At 35.0% G+C, this 21,564-nt stretch overlaps 1 protein-coding gene across 1 annotated transcript in view; it reads right to left on the bottom strand.

The window, feature by feature from the left end:
* STRN (striatin) overlaps nucleotides 1-21,564 on the bottom strand; it is a 98,312-nt gene that overhangs the window by 41,788 nt on the left and 34,960 nt on the right. The window contains exons 4-8 of the mRNA XM_045828539.1: nucleotides 18,765-18,843; nucleotides 16,008-16,175; nucleotides 13,769-13,904; nucleotides 7,397-7,532; nucleotides 1,222-1,332 (exon numbers count right to left, since the gene is read on the bottom strand). Of these exons, the coding sequence (XP_045684495.1) occupies nucleotides 1,222-1,332; nucleotides 7,397-7,532; nucleotides 13,769-13,904; nucleotides 16,008-16,175; nucleotides 18,765-18,843 (630 nt within the window). The remainder of the gene's footprint in view (nucleotides 1-1,221; nucleotides 1,333-7,396; nucleotides 7,533-13,768; nucleotides 13,905-16,007; nucleotides 16,176-18,764; nucleotides 18,844-21,564) is intronic.

Here is a 21,564-nt window from a genome sequence, read left to right as displayed (position 1 = left end):
GTTTTAATATTTATATTGATTTAACTTATATTCAGGTAACACCAAATGACATCATCTCTCAGTTATGTAATGGCTGGTATGATAATATCAATAATGGCCACTGTCTTTTACCCATTCAAGCTAAATACCTGTAAATTCTAAAATATTTTAAATAAAGATTTAAATGTTTTCCAGTAATTACCAGGTTGTAAAAGAATGTCCTAACAGGAATGACTGGTCTTTGATAAGCTTTAGCATCACTATAAAAAGAAAAAATATATTTCCTTCCAGTCTTTTGCAACTTTTAAATACATGTTTCACTAACCTGGATTTTAATCTCATCTTACATTACTTTAATATCCCAAAGGATGAAATTCCTATTGCCATAAAAAAGGACCCAAATTCATAATGTTAATGAGTGGAAACACAAGGAGATAGTTTAAGCTTGCTCTCCTAAGAAGATATTTAAGGTTTTCAGGGATGTTTGAAAGCTATTGTATTTCCATTAAATTTACATGCTTAACTAGATCTATTGCTAAACTTTATTAATACTTTTAATGAATTATATATGATTCACAGGGCTAGAAATTTAATTTTAGCTTCTGTTTTTTTGATGTGGCACACATTTTATTGGAAAAAAAAAAGCTCATTGGTAACATTATAAATGCAACTGGCCAAAAGTGTTAAATTAGAAAATAAGTAGTTTTCAGAAATTGTATATCTGTGCCCTGTATAGCATATAGTGGTGAAGCCACATGAACTGTGTGTTATGAACACATAGAACATTCAGGGGTAGAAATTAATGTTCTGTCTCCAATTCTATAATTTATAAGCAATAAGTTTGGTGGATTGCCGGTGAGTCATACTAAATGAGATTTAAAATTGTCTAAAACTGTCAACAGTGAAAAATCATGATTATAATTAAGCACATACATTTTTTAAAAATCAAATTATCACTATGTTTAAATACATAGTCCCACTCTCTCATGAGGCTGGGGATTCATTATTAGAATATATATCATCATTCCATAATCATACGCATAGTTTTGTTTTATTTTGATTTTTTAAGTTCATAATTAAATAGCTAACCATTTAATTTCAACCCCTGAGAGCAGGTGAAAAAGAAAGAGGTCAGGAGTAGAAACAAAAAGAGTAAGTAGTTTTAGGAAAACATTGAAAAAAAAATGGGGGATATGAAAGAGGCAAGATTTATGAATTATAGATACAATGTTTTCCACTTACTCTTCACCCCCTTTTTCCCCTTTCTCTCCTTTTTGTATTGTTCCTTGAGTTTGGTAATTACTCCCTGGTCCACATTCCAAGCTTCAGGCATGAGACACTGGTCTTCCTTTTCTAAATGGAGTGAAACAAATGAAACAGCCTTTTTCAATAAAATACTGAACACTGTAAGTCAATTCACTGTTATGTCAATAAATGACACAACGAACATTTTCCCTGTAATAACATTAATTTTAAAAAGACATTACATATATGTCACACAAAATATAGTATCTAAGAAATAGCAACCAATTCTATTTTTTAGGTCATCATCAAAGCTCTCTTGAAAGAGACAGAAAAAAACCACCCTGAAAGATATGAGTGACTTTTAGTAAACTGAGCCCCAAAATGCTACCATCAGGAACCCCTCATTTTAATCCCATTTTCTGAATTCAATTAGGACTGAATCACAAATTTTTAAAATTAGCTTATGTAATTAGTTATTACTAAGAGATTATACAAAATAGTCTTCAATAATCTTTTCATCTCAAAAATTTTACTTCTTTGGCATGTGCTCATCAACACCTTTATTTTACACGACTCAAGGAACACTTGAAAACTCCACAATCAACCTGCATTCAAAATTAAAAACAATTTGATTTGTTAGTTTATAAATTCTTTAAAAAGAACACAAAACTTCTAGTAGAAAAGAAATTCTAATCACTAATTTTCACTCTTTCAAAAGAAAATTTGCAGAATGTTACATATTTTATACTTACTATAATTCATATACTCTATAATGTTATATGTTAGTTCAAAACTCTCGTTTGAATTCAACACTCATATATCCAACAGCTCATTCCACATTTCCATTAATAAATCTAAATAGTATCTCAAACTAAACATAGAAAGCCAAGTTGCCATAGAAAGCCAAGCTGCCAAGTCCCCATCCAATCGGTTTCATCCACAGGATTCCCCATTTATTGATGGCAATTCCACACTTCCTTTTGCTCAAACCAAAACCCTCTCTCTCACCCAACATCAACTATTTCAGTAAATACTGTTTTCTCTACCTTCAAAACACATCTAGAATCTGATGACTATTCAGCATGTCTACTATTTCTCTAACCACACTTCCTCTTGCTAGAATTACTGCAATAGTTGTCCTCTCTCCCCACCAAGTCTATTATCAATACTGGTTGCCCTGGGTTCTCAACACGGCAGCCAGATAATTCTTTAAAATAAAAATCAGATCCTACCATCCTCATGTCCAAATCCCTCCCATGGTTCCCCATCTCACCAGTGGTCTCTGTAACCTTACATGATTTGGTCACTTCTTACTATATTGCCCTTAGAAAAACTCTGCTCCAGCCACTCTACTTTCCTTGAATTTCTCAATCATACCAGGGCTGCTGCTATCTTAGGGCATTTATTCTGGCTTTATCCTTCCTGAACACTTTCCCCAGATACTACATGCCTAACTTCCTTATCACCTTCAAGGTTTTGCTCGAATGTTACCCTCTCTTGGCACTTACATGACCACTTTATTTTAAATTGCAACCTGTCTCCTCCACCCCACATCGACACCAGAATTTTTTTTATTTTTTTAATCATTGTTCAACTACAGTTTTCTCCTTTTTACTCCCAATCCAGTCCCCCCTCCCACCCTCTCCACTTCCCTCCCATTACCACCCTCCCCTTAGTTTATAACCATGTGTCCTTTAAATTTGTTCCTGTGAACCCTTCCCACTGTCCCCTTAAATTCCCTCTTCTCTCCCATCTGGTCACCGTCAGCCTGTCCTCTATTTCAGTGTCTTTGGTTATATTTTGCTTGTTTCTTTATTTTGGTATTTAGGTTCCTGTTAAAGGTGAGATCATATGGTATTTGTTTTTCACTGCCTGGCTTGTTTCGCTAAGCAAAATGTTTTCCAGCTCCATCCACGCTGTTGCAAAGGGTAGGAGCTCCTTCTTTCTTTCTGCTGCATAGAATTCCATTGTGTAAATGTACCATAGTTTTTTGATCCATTCATTTACTGATGGGCATCTTGGTTACTTCCAGCATCTAGCTATTGTAAATTGTTCTGCTATGAACATTGGGATGCATAGGTTCTTTTGAATTGGTGTTTTAGTATTCTTAGGATAGAGTCCCAGCAGTGGAATTGCAGGGTCAAAAGGCAGATCCATTTTTAGTTTTCTGAGGAAGTTCCATACTGCTTTCCATAGTGGTTGTACAAGTCTGCAGTCCCACCAGCAGTGCACTAGGGTCCCCTTTTCTCCACAACCTCTCCAACACTTGTTGTTTGTTGCTTTGTTTATGATGGCCATTCTGTCTGGTGTGAAGTGGTATCTCATTGTGGTTTTAATTTGCATCTCTCTGATAGCCAGCGATATTGAACATCGTTTCATGTGTCTTTGGATTTTCTGTATGTCCTCCTTGGAGAAGTGTCTGTTCAAGTCCTTTGCCCACTTTTTTAATTGGATTCCTTGTCTTCTTAGAGTGCAGTCTTGTAAGTTCTTTATATATTTTGGAGATTAAACCCTTGTCTGAGGTATCATTGGCAAATATGTTTTCTCATACAGTTGGTTCTCTTTTAATTTTGATACTGTTTTCTTTAGCTGTGCAGAAGCTTTTAATTTTGATGAGGTCCCATTTGTTTATTCTTTCCTTTATGTCCCTTGCTCTAGGGGACACATCAGTAAAAAAGTTTCTTCGTGAAATATCTGAGATTTTCCTACCTACGTTCTCCTCTAGGACTTTAATGGTGTCACGTTTCATATTTAAGCCTTTTATCCACCTTGAATTTATTTTTGTATATGGTGTAAGTTGGTGCTCAAGTTTCATTTTTTTGCACGTGGCTGTCCAGTTCTCCCAATACCCTTTGTTGAAGAGGCTATTTTTACTCCATTTTATGTTGCTACCTCCTTTGTCAAATATTAATTGACCATAGAGACTTGGGCTTATTTCTGGGCTCTCTGTTCTGTTCCATTGGTCTATGTGCCTGTTTTTATGCCAGTACCAGGCTGTTTTGATTACAGTGGCCTTGTAGTATAGTTTAGTGTCGGGTATTGTGATCCCTCCTACTTTACTCTTCTTTCTCAAAATTGCAGCAGCTATTCAGGGTCGTTTATAATTCCATATAAATTTTTGAAGTGTTTGTTCTATGTCTGTGAAATATGCCATTGGTACTTTAACAGGAATTGCATTGAATGTGTAGATTGCTTTGGGTAGTATGGACATTTTGATGATATTAATTCTTCCAATCCATGAACACTGTATATGTTTCCATTTTTTTGTATCTTCCTTGATTTCCTTCCTGAGTGTTATGTAGTTTTCTGAATACAGGTCTTTTACCTCTTTGGTTAGGTTTATTCCTAGATATTTTATTTTTCTTTTTGCTATTTCAAATGGGATTTTTTCCTTGATCTCTGTTTCTGCTGTTTCATTGTTGGCGTACAGAAATGCCTTTGATTTCGGGATATTGACTTTGTATCCCACTGTTTTGCCAAATTCATTTATTAGGGTAAGCAGTTTTTTGGTAGAGTCTATAGGATTTTCTATGTATACTATCATGTCATCTGCAAACAGTGACAGTTTTGTTTCCTCCTTTCCGATTTGGATGCCTTTTATTTCTTTTTCTTGTCTGATTGCTGTGGATAAAGACACCAGAACTCTTTATCCCCCTTATTCTATTCTTCTTTTTCTGTTTTCCATAGCATTTACCACCTTCTGACATACTATACCATGTATCATGTGTATTGCTTATTGCCTATATGTTCTTAGTAGATTGCAGGGACAATAGATATAGGGATTTTCACCTAGAAGACTGGCAAATAGAAGGCATTTGATCAGTATTTGGTGAATGACTGGAATAAACAGTAATATGTCTATTTTTAACAAGTTCCAATCCACAGTTTTAAAAAACTGGTTATACCCTGGCTGGGTGGCTCAGTTGGTTGGAACATCATCTCAAAGACCAAAAACTGCAGGTTCAATTCCTGGTTAGGGCACATAGCTAGGATGCAAGTTCAATCCCCAGTCAGGGAGTGTGTGGGAGGCAAAAGATCAATGTTTCTTTCCCACATCAGTGTTTCTCTATCTCTGTCTCTCCCCACCCCATTCCTTAACGAATAAACATATCCTTGGGGTAAGATCATAAATAAACAAACAAATAAACTGGTTATTAGGCCTGTGAATATACTAAACACAATTTAAAAAAAAAACCTCAACATTTTTATAGACTGAACTGTATTATCTATCAATAAAAAGCCTCTTTTTCCAGAAAGATCTAGCAATTTTCTTGGGGTAGGTGGGAGTGGTGGGGGGAAAATGGAGACAACTGTACTTGAACAACAATTAAAAAAAAGACAGAAAAAATAAAAATAAAAGAAAAATGTTAATTCTCATCAATCAGAACTGAATAATTCATTAAATTGGGAACCTTCTGCATACTAAAATGCCTTCAGGGTTTTTTTTAATATTAGTCTTAAAAAAATCAGCCTTATCATACATAATCTTAATTAGACTCATATTAACAATAGCAATGGAAGGTCATAGAAGATGTGTGGTAAAATCTACTTTTGGCAGAAACTAACAAGATTCTTAACCTAAACTTACTCACTTTTTAAAAGGGGCTGGTGAGAGATAAAAGAAGCACTTAAAATGGTTTAAATCTCCCTTCAACTACACAGGAATAGAAGTATCTATGTGTTGTTAATTGCTTAAAAGTAAAATGGTTTGAATTAGAATTATAAAATCCATGAAACACTGGTAAAGAACCCTCCAGCTGACTGCAAGATTTCATTCATTCATATTCATAAACAGAAATGTCCAGTACTTTACTAAAGGGTGAGACATCAGATGTGGGAACAGCCACTCATGTTTTCACCAGTAACTTCATAGCAAGTTAGGTTAAATGTACACACATGAATCATATAATATAATGGGCCATGACTCACACCTTAAAGCAAAGGAAGTTACATAAGGAACAATGCAGCTGTCTTTAGAGAAAAATGAATCCCAGTAAGAGCCAAGTATTATTTATGCAGGTGTATGACTCCTCAAAGAAAGACCACTGTGTAGCACAGTGGATCTAGCTATATTGGCAGAATTGCTGCCTGAAATATCTGAACAACTTGATATATACGCTCATTAGGGAATAAGACAGAAGAGAGAGTCATTTCACTTTAACTTCCCCTGGGTTCCAATCTTTGTTCTGTTGGGGAAAAAAAGTCAGTCACTAAATAGTCGTTATATTCTTCATACTATGACTTCAAGTAATTATCCCAAATTATTCTTCAAATATTTGCCACAAAAAAGAAAAAGAGGTGGTATTAGCATTATCAGAATCCCTGAAGGGAAATCTGCCATTAAAGTGCATAGATTGTAAGCTAAGGGTGTTCTAAAGATAAATATTCTCTCATTCCAAAATACCTGTTAGGTGATGAAAATATTAAAAATGATTAGAACAATTTGCACACAAAAAAATTTGATGCTTTCTATAAACTGATGTAACCTGACTAGAATGAATAACTACTAACACTTCTTTTTTGCACAGATGATCCCACAGATGACATCTCTAAAATCTTCCAATGCAGCGATTTTCAACGCTTTTCTTCTTGTGGCACACATAAACGAATTACTAAAATTCTGTGACACACCAAAAAATACTGTTATTTTTTGCTGATCTGACAAAAAATAGGTATAATTTTGATTCGTTCACACCAAATGGCTATTGTTGTGTTGGTTGTTGTCATTTTTTTATTTGACAATCTAAGGGAAAAGAGGTCAGTGCCCCCGACTGAAGAATCAGGCACTGCACGTTTTACAGATTTGTGTGGCACACTGGTTGAAAATCGCTGCTCTGATGCATTGTCATACTCAATTTCCACAAAATCTAGATTTGCAAGTTCTGTCTGGGCAGAAAGTAGAGACCATTCTATATATAAATTCAAATTATTTTCATATTGCATTATTTGTCTTTTTTTTAAATGAGGTAATTAGTTGTGTAAACTTCTTTAAATACCTAGAACACACATATACCCTCTAGACAAAAGGTGATGGTAATAAAAAGTTCATAGGATGTCCAACATTTCAACACTGTAAGAGATTAAAGTGTTCTTCAAGGTGTTGCCCTCTGAGTAAAATATTAGTTCCTTTATTTACGTAAGTTCTCTGGTTGGACCCATTATCCTTCCTTACCCCAGTCTGTTCCATCGCCTGCACTTCTAGATTCACTGTCGCCTTCCTCTGATGTAACCAAGAAGTCAAATTCCTTTAGAGCTTCTTCTGTATCTCGATCTTCACTGCTATCAGGCAATGCTTTTTTCCTAACAATCTAATGAAAAAAATATGCTAAATTGAAATATATTATGAAATTAATTTAAATAAAGGGGAAGTTATCCCTTTACCATTGTAGGAGGAACCCCAATTATTTTCTTCCAAAAATGTCTTTGTTTTGTTAAATAACTATAATACCTATTCAGCAGTGGGAAACACAGATGTCACTTTAAAAAAATACACACATTACACATTCTAAAGTAGTAATTTAAATTTTGTTCAATGATGGCTTGTTTTAAATAAACTAATGGAAGCGCATATTGAAAATACTGGGATATAAGACATGCATTTAAATTACAGATATATCCTTAAAATACTGTATTATTAGAACCACAACCTAATCTTGTATTTCTTGAATGCGTTTGTGCAGTGTGCAGACATTCTAATCCAACTGAAGAAAGAAAACACTTCGTAAATCATTGCAAGAACTTTCAGAATATAACCATGATAAATTTTAGCTCTAATACATCATTGCCTTACAAAACTTACATTCACAAAAAGTACAAACTCAGTAATTCTTGCCTCAAGACTTAGAAGGTATTCTGTTGGTGGCAGGGTGTTGGGGTTCACATTATTATTTCTACTATCCCAATCTTGCATCAATATTCTCTAATAACTCTCTATATATTCAAGTTTTTCCTAAAATACTGATGTTTCCAAGTGAGACTTGACTTAGATTTAATAGAAAATCTAGTAAGGGCTGTTATGTCTTATTTTTATGTATTTAGGAACATCTCTGGAATCACAAAACCAGTTGGAAGATTAAAACTTAGGCTTAATACATGCAGAGATGATTTTTGAGATGTATATGCCAATACTATTCATGAATTATCTCCTTTTTGGTCACCACCACCAGGAGCCCAAAGAAATTAGGACAACTGCTTTGCAGCTTCTTTTGATTAAATGGACTCAGTATCTCACCTTCTCCAGACCTCAGCTTCTTTACTTCATGCAAAATAAAAATAGCATCTGATCAAACTTTATCACTGGACTATTTTGAGTGGTTTCAAATGATAATGGTTCAACAAACAGATCAATGGAACTGAAGACTCTAGAACTAGATGCTAAGAGATAACATTACCTGACTTGGTGGCCCTGTTCTCATGCTTGTGACTAATACCACTTGTCAATCACAGTACTTTTCTTTTTCTTTTTTAACAAGAGGAAAAAATAACCAAATTTAATTATATGTGCACGTAGGAGAACCTCATATACTTGAGAGCCAGAGACTCCATATACAAGAAAAGTTCAGAGACAGGAAGAAAAAATGAGGTGTATATATATGACATTTAAAAAAATTATTTTATTGTTGTTCAATTACAGTTGTCTGCATTTACCCTCCACCACTCCTCCCCCACCCCAGCCTTCCCCACCTCCCTGCCTTGCTTCTACCTGCCCTTGGTTTTGTCCATGTGTCTTTTATAGTTGTTCCTGAAACCCCTACCCCCTTCCTCCATTATCCCCTTCCACCTCCCCTCTGGTTACTGTCAGATTGTTCTTAGTTTCAATGTCTCTGGTTATATTTTGCTTGCTTGTTTGTCCGTCTAAGACCGGATGGAGCCTCAGAAACCCTTCTCAATGCAGCACTCCAGGACGCCACTATCAACAGAAGAAAGCTGGCACAGTGCACAAAACCTAATCTGCCTTAACCGTTCTGGTATACACAAAAACTGAATAGGAGAAATCAAGGATTCTTTAATGATGCTAGAATAACTAGTTTAACTATTTAGAACATTACCCTAAAATCAAGAAATACATTTATTTTTACAGTATTTCTGAATACCAACTAGCAAAGCTATTAGACAAACATAAACAGCAAGATCAATTTGACAGAATATGAACAAAAAACCCATCCTGAAGGCGTACTCTTTTATAAGTATTCACAAACCAGATTATTAGCATATGGTAATAATCTGTTCTAATTTTCCCTGGGCAGGCATACTAAGGTAGAAGTGTCTCTGAAGAGTTTACACCAACAGAAGGCGCTGATCTCCACAGTACCAGATACAAATGCAATGCCTAACCCACCTTCCTTTGCCTACAGGCTTGATTCCTCCCTTTTCATGACCCTGATGGGCCATCAGATAGAATTTGGAGGATTCACCACCAACATCCTATAGACAGAAAATCTATGTTCTCAATGCCTGACGAAAAAAGGACAGGGAAAATACAGAAGTATCTGGAACTGTAGGTGCAAAGTCTGAATGTATTGCCAGCATCAGTTCATACTAAATACGGCATTAAGTCACAAAACTTACTCTTTGGGAAAAACGTTTCTAGGTACTCATCTCCTCTATATAAATTAACAAAGAAGGAAGATAAATGGCAATTTGAAAACCACTGTCCATTAAGTATCCCATTTAAATAAATAAACAAAAACTCCTGTATTTTTAATAGCTAGACATAGAAGAAAAGTAAACTGTGGTTACCAGTGGAGAGCAGGATTAGTAAATACGAATGGGTGCAGTTTGTTGTAATAAGTACATATATTACGTTTCTTCCTTATATCCAAGGTTCCATCCCACTCCTACCTTCATTGAGCTTATGAATCAATTTAAGAAAAAAGTTAAGGGCTGCATATGGTGCTAAGGTTAGGGAAAGGGATAGGCTGTCACTTTGGAAAGCATTAAAAGAAGTATAACACAAATGGGGATGAGATTCTTTACACTGTGACTAAAACAACAGTTCATGATTCTTAATCCCATTAGCTTTTCTTCCCAAAGTGTCTGAATACAGAGACAATGTTGCTGCTTACATTATCCTTTATGCAGTTCAAAATTGATCACATTTTATATGCATATATAATTTCAAGATCATTATTACACTTAACAAATGATACGGTGATGAGAATACTGATAACAATGGTAAAGAAAAATCAGATGAAGAGGGTGATCTTAGGGAAAGAGATGGACACAGAGAGAAGAAAAATGATCCAAAATATAATTCAAAGAACAATCAAAACTCCAACAAAGGGCAAAGAGTAAGAAAGAAGGAACAAACAGTTTTTGAAAACAACCAACAGCTACTAAGAGCTGTAAGTTTCTGTATTTTCTTAGTTGAATCTAATAAACTATTTTGATTAAAGAAATAAAATATTTTTAAAAACCTCTTTGTTCTACTAAACATTTTAATAGGATAATTTTCAGCCATTCACTTTTTATATATAGTACTGCAATAAATCTTCTAAGTCATGCATATTCATCGCCAGAGTTAGATTTTTTAAGTCCTTTTGGCATGTTAGACTATTAGATTGTAGCTGTGAAAATTAACATAATATATCATACTAGTTCACAAAACTATTGTGAAAAAGCAATTATTTGTTTAGAAATATTTTTCCTGCAGAACTACAAGAATTTTTGAGTCCAATGTTTCAATGGGGTTAAGTATTTTTACATTAGCTGTGTCTTCATTGCTTGGTCACAGAATTGCTATGGCCTGCACTAACTGGAAGACAGCATATTTGCAAATTCGGTTACTTAAAAAGAAACCAGTTTATAGTTAGGAATTTCTAGTGAGACCATAGGTAATGATCACAATAATCAACTTACAGATTTTTTAAATATCTAAACTGATATAATAACAAAAAACTTAAAGCATCATACTTAGTTATTATTTACCATTGAGCTATGAATACATTATTTTCACAGGAAAATAATATCTCAATGCAATTATCTCATAGAAATCACAAGGGGACACAAAATTTCTAAATTATTAGGACAAAAAAAGTACCATGCAAGTTTAGGCATTTTCTTACACTACAGTAACTAAAAGCACATGTTATTACTACTTGTTTGGATAATAAAAAAGGAGTAACTTCTTAAAAGTTCAAGTAATATCCATGGCAGGGCTGTATGAGCAGAACACAACTGAATAGTGAGCCAGGGAAACAATAATCTAGAAGTAATAATTTGAGTCTCTGATGGAAGCAGATGGAATAAAAAAAGACAGGTTACACTTAGAAAACACTGTATAGTTAAACATATTGATACTGACAGACAGGCTGTCCAGACTGCTGGGAGTGGGTTGAGGCAGGAAATAGCAGAGGATGCTGGAGGAGATGAAGGTAGGCCATGAGAGGGAACCTGGGACACTTCTGCACTGAGGCACACTACTTGGGGTACTGAGGTTGTTGAGTGCAGTCAGATAATACTTTCCTGAATCGCCCAGGGCCATGGCAACAACACTGAGTTTCACTGCTCTGTGGCAGGTGGGACCACACTGCCCAGGTAACCAATGCACACTCCCCCACCCTCAGGCAAGATGATAACAGGAGGAAGTTCTCGACACTGACTATGTACAAGGCTAACAAGATAACTGGACAAAGTCCTCCTACCCCTTTCAGGTACCAGATTGGGAGTGGGACTAGGGGAAGGCAGGCACAAGCACAAAAGAAGTTAAAATTGTGTGGGTTTCTGGACCAAAGAGGTCTATCAGTCTAGCCTGGGGAAAAGAAGAGATTAATTGGGAAGCGGACCACCCAAAGTGAGTAAAAGTTTAGGAAGTTAATTGGTTATTCTAAGAAAACATCTGGTCCATCACAAACCTGAACCTAATATAAATACAGGGAAACAAAGGAAGTTCTATCTTGCTCGAGGCTCGCTGCTCAGGACCTGCACTTGGACCCTAAACTGTCCTTTCCATGGGGCTCATGACCTTAGCAGTCGCGTGGACCATGGAGAGTATCTCTCTCCCCTGCTGACCTGGTGGAGCATTCACGTGTGCTTTCATGCGCTCTCTGGCCCAGGAGTACGGGACCCTAGAAGTCGCATGGCCAGCTCCGGCGGTGCCAGCTCCATGCACAGTCTCCAGCAGGCAACCCGAAGTTGGACAGCAATTGGGAATAAGCTAAGTTACCTGGATGATCACTTAGCAGCCACCTCAGGTTCTAAAAAGTGGTACTTTAAAATGGAACAGGAATTCTAGGTACTGCCTTTTGTCTGAGTTTTGTGGAGTCGATAAGCTTTGAGACAGGGAGTCCCCCATGGTCCCAGATTGTTCAGTATTCAAATAAAAACCCTTTTCCTTTCTTACAAGCCTCTGCCTCTAGATTTTGCTTTTTGGTGGCAGTGGGCAGCTGAACCCCACTTTGGTTCAGTAACAATATCATTTTCATATATAGTGTCTCATTTATTCTTCACAGAATCCTCTGGGGATAAGATGGATATGTATTATAATCCTCATTTTATAAACTAAAAAGCTAAGCCTGAAGGATTAAGCATAGATGATTAGTAACAGAAATGAGACTTAAACCCAAGGATTTTGACTTAAGATCTAGTCTTTACATTACCTTACATTCCTCTTCCTTCTAAATAAAAGTAGAAGAGGTTATATGAACATTTTCCTAGATAAAACAAAGCACACCCTCGTCTCTTTGAAAAGAGGGAAGAAAAAGGGAAAAGATAGGAGAGAAATAAGGGAGTTAAAGAGGGAAAAAGTAGGGAGAAAGAAAGGCCCTGGCTGGTGTGGCTCAGTGGATTGAGCACCAGCCTGCAAACAAAGGGTCTCCAGTTCGATTCCCAATCAGGGGAAATGCCTGGGTTGCAGGCCAGGTCCCCAGTGTGGGGCATGTGAGAGGCAACAACACATTGATGTTTCTCTCCCTCTCTCCTTCCCTTCCCCTCAAAAATAAATAAATACAATCTTTAAAAAAATAAGTAGGGAGAAAGAAAAGAGGGGAGTGGGGTGGGGGGAAAGGAGATGGTAGAAGGGGACAGAACACAGAAGGGAAAGGAGAAGAAGCAATTTAGAGACATCTCTTATTGTAGGAGACTACCAAGGGAGAGTCAATAAACATAAATATGTAAACAAAACTCCACAAAATCCCTAAACAAGCTTAAAGAAATCTAATGGAAGAGTTTGAAAAGTCTGTAGAACTTGTCTGCCAAAGCAACCCTGACAAGAGCAAAACTGCATTCATTAGTTGACAGCTCCAATCCATTAGTTGACAGTTCCACTGTCTTACAGCAACCAGTAACACTGCACTGTCACCACATTCACCAGCTCTGCAGAAGTGTTCAAAGTTTAATGGAGTAACAAAAAGTCAAAGAATAAGGCAGGAACAGAAAGCTGCTATACTAAAAGTATTCTTGACTTTGAAGTCAATATTAAAAATTCTTTTAAATTTCCCCAAATTCATGAAAGAAAAAGTTAAGGACTTAGGTTGAACGACATGGATTATTTTTAAAGTATGCATAATAGTCCCTAAGAAATTTATATCTGAGTTACCCAACTTACTGTTGAAGTATCAATAATGCTTTTCTCTCGTCCATCAATGTCATCATCTTCATCTTCATCACTGAAATCTGCAGTTACATTTTCAGGGAATTTGAAATTATCCAGCACAGAGGCAGGATCCGTTAACTCGGATTTCCTGGTTTAAAACATGTACATCTTGCTCAGTTAATTTTTTAAACTTGCCATAAGAATTAGTCTGTGATATGATGCACTAACTTCTGTTTATATTGTAACTATGACTCCTCAAATTACATCATGAACAACACTGATTCTTATCCATTATATTTCCTTCAATTTTAATTGGAAAAGCAATATAGGAAGTGATTACTATTTAAAGTTTTTTTCAATCCTACCTATTTAGATTAATGGTAACCTAATGTAAAGAACTCCCACTTCTGAATCAGAAGTGTTTTGATCCTAAGTTAACCTTCATCTATTTCTTAAAAAAATTTTTCATCTCTGCCACTACTTTTCTCTATTCTTTTCCTCTATGCAACTCTTCCTATGACACATAACTCAGAAAATAACTAGAAAATATGTCATTTTTCTCTGATGAAATCTTGTATTTCTGAACAGCTAAAGAGTAGAAAAAAGCAAATGTGTACATAAAATTACTAAATACAATATAGTAGTCAAATCAACATTACAACAAAACTTCATCCTATTGGTGAACATTCTTTTAGAAATGATTTCAAATACGTAAGCTTTTAATTTAGTTCTCTAAAAATAAATTTAATAAACAATTTCTTAATGGCTAGAAAGGATGATTTCTCTCTAGTTCATTAAAAAATGTTTTAGATTAGAAGGCTTTTCCATGACAAAATTTATCCACAGCTATGAACAAAATTTTCAACACAGATAAATAATAAATTTCAAATCTGCTCTGAGCTATGTTTTAGGTTTTCCCACCCTATTCTTCATTTCTACATAAATCAGGCATTCAGAATGATACCCTTGTCAGCTTCAAAAGGCAGGTCAAGGCCAAAACACAAGATAACTGGAGTGGTCTGAATTTTCAGAAGGTCTCAGAATGACTTCACACTTTAGGTAAAACTATAACCAGGAATAATGCCTACACTGTCCATGTCTACACAGAAAAACGCTCTGTGCCTCACATTTATGAAAGCAATTTAATGTAGTTTTAATTACTAATGAATACATTTAAGAAGACTCCAAAGACATCTGTTTACAAAAGTCGTGTTTTTGAACATTTACCTAAATCTTCCAATTTCAGTTTATGTCCTAGATAACAGAAATTATGTTCTCACTAGAACAGCTATTTTCAACCTTTTTCATCTCATGGCACATGCAAAGTAATTACTAAAATTCTGCGGCACACTGAAAAATATATTTCTGACCTATCTGACAAAAAATTGGGTGTGATTTTAATTCATTCACACTGGACAGCTATTGTTGTGTTGGCTGTCATCATCTTTTTTATTTGACAATCTAAGGAAAAAAAAGTCAGTGTCCCTGACTAAATATCAGGTATTGCATATTGAAAGTCACTGCACTAGAACATATTGAGAGTTTAATTAAAACCATTCTTCCAGACTAAATAAACATTAAAATAAAGTAAATCATATTTAGACTTTCACAGAGATTTTGGCTTTTTATTTAAGAATCCTGTCAACTTTTTTTTCAATAAAGAATCGCCTATTTAACTTTTCATGACCATTTTAACAGAATTACATATAACTGTATGATACATGATCCAAAAAAGCAAAACAAAGTATTTCAAACAGCTACTGAATTTTTCACACTTACGCTATCAATGAAAAATATATACTTAAAATAGACATTTTTCAAAGGAAAGACGAGTTACATCATTATTAGATAAACAAAAGTGGCTAAAATAAGGTTTACTTCTAGAGAATCTGCAGTATTTATATGACTTTTGGGTAAGAGATAATGAAATTTCATTCTTAAAGATTTGAACTGAATTTCCAAAGTAAGATCTTTTATGAAGTTCTTATAATAAGTGACTGAGCTTCAAGGCATTAAAACCTGTGTTAAATCCAAAAATTTCAAGCTAACATCTTAAATTAAAAGTCTTGAAATAACCACAAATAACACTAATCACTACATGTTATCTTCTACCAAATGAATTTTAACTTATTGAACTAATTAGATTTCTGTAGCAGTATCTAACAGTACAAGTATCATATCACCCATAAACCAAATACATTTAATAAAAATTAAAATCATAGCTAAAACACTTTCCAGATAAAATACTTACCCAATCATTGCTGTGTCTTTAATTTCACCCTCTGTGCCATTTATAACTGAGTCTTGATTTTTGTCCTCTTCCCTGTCAGTGACATCACTTGAAAAGCCCAACAAAGCTCGCACTCGTTTAGACTTCACATCTAGAATAGTATCTGTGTAACCCACCTCCTGCAGATACCTGTGTATGAAAGGATCCTTACAATTCTGCCATATTAGGTCAGCATTCTATAACTCAAAACGTAAACAAAAGTATTCTTTTTAATTCACTTCCTGCATAAAACTTAACAGTATAGTACTATGCTAGTATGACTTGCTAACAAATAATCTTCCAGCTGCAGATGGAGCTGTCTCTTGCAGTACCAGTCTCTACAGTCACTGAGAAAAATCAAAGAACTATACAATAGACCATTCATTATATTTATCAGAAGAAGATGTTCCTTAACAGCACATTCTTTCTTCTAGGCAGTTTTGGAGTAAACTCACTCTCAGATACTACTGAGTTACTATTTTATAACAGTAGTTATCATAACCAATAGTCTATTTACATTTCTGATGTACAGTGTCACTGGATCAACTGAAAACTAAAGAGAATATTTCTAGCATATATAGTTTTCTCCGTGACATACAAGAACATATCATATTCCAGAGTCACTTCAACAGGGAAGTTTCTAGCCTGGGGCAACTGTAAAATAAAAAAAAGTAGATCATAATCGAAATGTTCAAATGTGCAATGTGGGGTATCTGGGTGCATTGGGAGGGGGGCGTGTTGCAGAGAAGCAGCAGCACAGAAAAAAGAGAAAAGCCTTTGCATTTCGAGTAAGACCTAGGTCTAAAGCCCATTTCTGCCACTTTTTTCCTGTTACTTGAATTCTCCTGAACCTCAGCTTTCTTTCCCCTAAAAGAGACATACTTAATACAGTGCCTGGTATATACAAGGCATTCAATATGCAGTAACAAAGAAGATGACCAGCCCCCCACCCAAAGTGGTAGTGCCAGGAACATGAAGAAGGCAAATGTCACTGACTGCATCATTAATAAACATGACAGACAAATGCTAGACATTAATATAAATAAACATCAGTCTATGGGATGAAAGAAAAAACAAAGGTAGACAAGATAACCACTCTAAGGTCAATTTGTTTCAAGATCTGGTATTAACAGTTACTACAGCTCAAAGAGATACCTTACAAAGATATATGACCAAAATGGAGTTAAGTGCAACCTTTCAAATAAAGACACTTATTTTTCAATCCTATTCAATATTTATAGAAAGGTTTTAATGAAAATCTGGGTAATAAACTTCTAACTTTCCTAAATTTATTCAGTTGTTCTTGCAAACTAACAGAAAGGTATTATGTTATTCCATTTTTAACAAATAATATTTGACACATCAACTTCATTTTGGTAACAAAATCACAATACAAATAATTGTTTGAAAAACTGCACTTTCCATTGATAAGTTGGCTTTACTAAACAGTTCCTCCTACAATGATGAAATGTCACCTTTCCTTTAAGGGGAAGATTATCAGTCTTCAAAAGTTTTTGAAAATATCTCTTGGATTACTTACTATAACAATTTCTCATTAAAAAAAAAACCAGCAGATTAAGAACACCTATCAAAGGAAAATGCAAAAAACATATTTAACACCTAAGTGAGAATACTAGTGAAAACCCCATTTATTAAATATTAGTGAAACTGCATTTTCTTCTAACATCAAGTAGATGAAAAATAGATATAAGGAGACATTTCACTATTCTCTTCCTGTCATTAAAAGGAGTGGCTGGCATACATCCACTTTGGAAATCACAGATTTAGACTATTTACAAGTGACCTCAAAAGTCAAAAACAGGCAGCAAATTTCACTTCACTGAAGCACAGACCTGAATGCCAGTTTCAAATGTGATATGGAAGGACCAGGCACTGAGCTGGTGTGGCCCTAGCCCACCATCTGACATCTGAACCTCAACCCAGCTCTGTTCCCTCTTTACAGTCTCAAATAACCATTTCATAGGAGAAAGCAGATGTTAGTGCAATAGTGGCAAATTGGGGAAAATCAAAAGTTCTTCAATCAAAAATAGGAAGGTTAAAAGCAAACAAAATTTAATACTGATTAAACATATTAAAACTTGTATATTCACATATAAAAGATGCAAAAGTAACTTTAAGAGAATTCTTCAAACTATAAATTTAAGTATACAATAAAATCTAAAAGCTTAAAATTGTACTTTTTAAAAAAAATCCTCACCTGAGAACATTTTTTTTTCATTGTTTTTTGAGAGAGAGAGAGAGGAAGGGAGAGGGTTTAGGGAGAGGAAGGGAGGGAGAAAGAGAGAGAAAGAAATATCAATGTAAGAGAGAAATGTTGACTGGTTGCCTTTTGTATGTGCCCCAACTGGGAGCCAAACCCACAACCTAGGCATGTGCCCTGACCAGGAATTGAACTTGTCACCCTTCGGTTTGTGGGACCACACCTAATCAACTGACCCACACCAGCCAGGACAAAACAGTATTCTTTTTCATGAAGCTAAAATTATGAAAAGAATTTGTCCTTAATAATTCTTATTAATATTTAACAAAAAAATAAATTCCACTACAGGGGAAATATGTTTAATATGAAAAAGGAAAAGTAATTCACTTAAGCTTTTCACAACAGCAGTATAATAATGTGAGATAAATTATCCTACTGAGCTGGAAATACAAAACAAAACAAAAAATCTCACGAAAAGTATAAGCTTCTCCTCTTCAGTTTGACCATGGGTTACTTACTGTCTGAGTAGTTGTCGACCTTGTTTCCACATTAACTGGCTGTTCTGTTGTGGCTGGACCTCTGTTTCATTACCTTCATCTAGAAGACATTAAATCATAGTAAAACTGACTTGTTATATACATTAGAGGGCATCTTGATTCATAAAAAACATTCCAAAAAATGTACAAGGTTAAGAATATGTAAAAGTGCACTGTAAAGTATGTTTTAGGACAATGTAAATTATGTTTTTAAGTTGAATTTCCATAACAAAACTCTAAATTCATTATTACTACTGGATTCCTCTCAGAGTGGTAGAACTAAAATAAATAAATTTTCCAAATCTTTAGGCAGCCTGAGAATTTTCCTCCAGAACAAAGACCTACCCAAATCAAGTCAGACTGTAAGAGCCCAATAAAAGTATTATAAAGCACCACATCAAAATTAGAACAAAATACCCTGAGGAATGGTTGCTTTTTTTAAAGGCCAGTTTGATTAAAGAATAGACAGGAAGTGATCTCAGTCCAAATCTGTGTCCTTCACTAGTTATAAAAACCTTAAGTATTCTTTTTTAGACAATCTTTGAATGAAAATCTCATAGACTTTGTAAAGCTTTAAATTCATTATTTGGTAGAAGCTGCATCCTTTCAAGAAGGTGGAAAAAAATACAGCCTTCTCCATAGTAAGTCTGGACTGAAGAATTTCTAAACTACACTATGGCTCTACTTTAAAAATACAAGAAAAGCTGACACTTTCCATCAATCCTGATCCAACTATAAGAAACTGTGATCTTTATAGGGTTTTATTCAAGTGAAGATATAAGAAAGACTGGGAATATTTGTTTTATCACATTTGATATCACTTACTGTGTTTCAGATGCTGTGTTAAAAATGTATAAATTATCTCTACAAATTCAGAAGACAGGTGTTACTACTAGCCTCATTTTAAAGATAAGAAATGAGTTGTACAGGTTAATTGTAAGGTCTCTAAGTTAGTAATAGAGTTGTAAGTGTTGAAGTCAAGTCTGACTCCAGAGCTCACATATTTTTCTCCATATTCTACCACTACAATTTTAAGAAATTAGAAATATATGTAAATTTAAAAAATCAGATCTTGCACTTTCATTTTTCTCCCAAAATGAAAAGTGCAAAGCTCTGTGATACACCAAAGAAATAGCAGTAGAGTAGAGAGAGGGTGGAAAGGGAAGTCAGGGGGACTAAGTTAACTCAAAAAGGAGAATTACTTTGGGATAACATCAGAGAGTATACATTTCCTTTTTAAAAAAAGGCAAAACAAATTTCTCAATACTAGTGAAAAATGATATATCTTGTTTCCACTGACCCACAAATTCAGAAACTGTGTGTATAAAATAATATGTCCCAATATGTCCTCTTGTTACACCAAGTGAGTAACCAACCTATACTTGCCAAGAAAGAACATTTACACTGACATTTCAAAAAACTAAAAATGTTAGCTGTAAAAGCACTTTTGAGGTCATCTAATTCCCCATTAGAATAGGCCTACATCCTTTCTACACCATCCTCAAGTATAAGCAAAACTGCCTTTCCCTAGTTTGGCAGCTAGTGACGTTACTGAAGTACGGCACATCCAATCAATGGAATACTGATAGGAACAAGGAGCAAACTACTCATATACATCCACAGAGGTCTCAGATGCATTATGCCAAGTGAGAGAAGCTGGCATCAGAAGGCCACATTGTGTATGATTTTGGAATCCCTATGACTTTCTGGAAAGGCAAAACTACAGAAACAGAAAACATGTTGGTGGTTGCCAGGAGATGAGAGGGGAAAGGAAGGGGTCAATTATAAAAGGCAGTGGTAACAAGACTGCACTTATTTGTGAAAATACTAAAAAAATGAATAGTACTGTATGTAAGTTATACTTAATAAAAATAAACCAAATCAAATAAGAATGTATTTTCAAACTCTTAAAAAAACTATATTCTTATACTGAGATAAAATCTGACTCCCTGAGTAACATCTGGCATTCACCACCACCAACAAAAAAGCCTGAGGTTTAAAGAAAAAAAAAAACAACAAAAAACTCTTGCATATGTGAACTTGATTTTTTCTACACTTTATCAAGGCTAAACAAAACTCCCAATGGTTAGTAAGTAGTCATCAACTAACAGAGTCATTTTTACCTTATCAAGTTAAAAAAGTGACTATACAAAAGTGAGGATTTTAAAGTGGGTAAGAGTTATATTTCTTGGTAGTATTAAAAGCATTTGACTGGCCCTTTTAGTCAACTTGGAGTAACAAGGGCCAAACTTACTCTCCTGGTTGAAACAAGTATAAAACAAATAGATGAAACAATAGCTAAGGGACAAGAAAGGAGAGCAAAGGACAGTGATCTCTGAGAGAGGCTCTCTGGGGGAAAGGAAACAAATGGTGAGCCCTGCAACGGCTCCACTTTCCTGCCTTGATAGCATTGCCAGAGCACACCACAGGGAGAGAAGCGAAAGCAGTATCTGAAGAAACACTGGCTGAAGAGTGTTTTATGAAAACTATGAACCCATAGATCCAATAAACTCAACAAGAAACACTGTTTGGGGAGTGGGAACCATCAAGCCAAATCATAATAAAATTGATGAAAACCAATTAAAGATAAAGAGAAAAATCTTAAATGTAGCCAGAGAAAAAAGTCACATTCTAAACACCAGAACTATGGTAAGGATAACAGAAGATATTTCTCATCAGAAACGACGCAAGCAAAATAATGACTTTTTCAAGGCACAAAAGCTGAAAGAATTCATTATTTGCAGCCCATACTACCAGCTATGTTAAAGAAAGTCCTTAATAA

Source organism: Phyllostomus hastatus, unplaced genomic scaffold (genome assembly GCF_019186645.2).
Source record: "Phyllostomus hastatus isolate PE091 unplaced genomic scaffold, TTU_PhHast_1.1 phas_scaffold_78, whole genome shotgun sequence".
Taxonomy (NCBI): Eukaryota; Metazoa; Chordata; class Mammalia; order Chiroptera; family Phyllostomidae; genus Phyllostomus; species Phyllostomus hastatus.
Note: the sequence above shows the minus strand (reverse complement) of the source record. Positions and strands in the feature narration are given on the sequence as shown.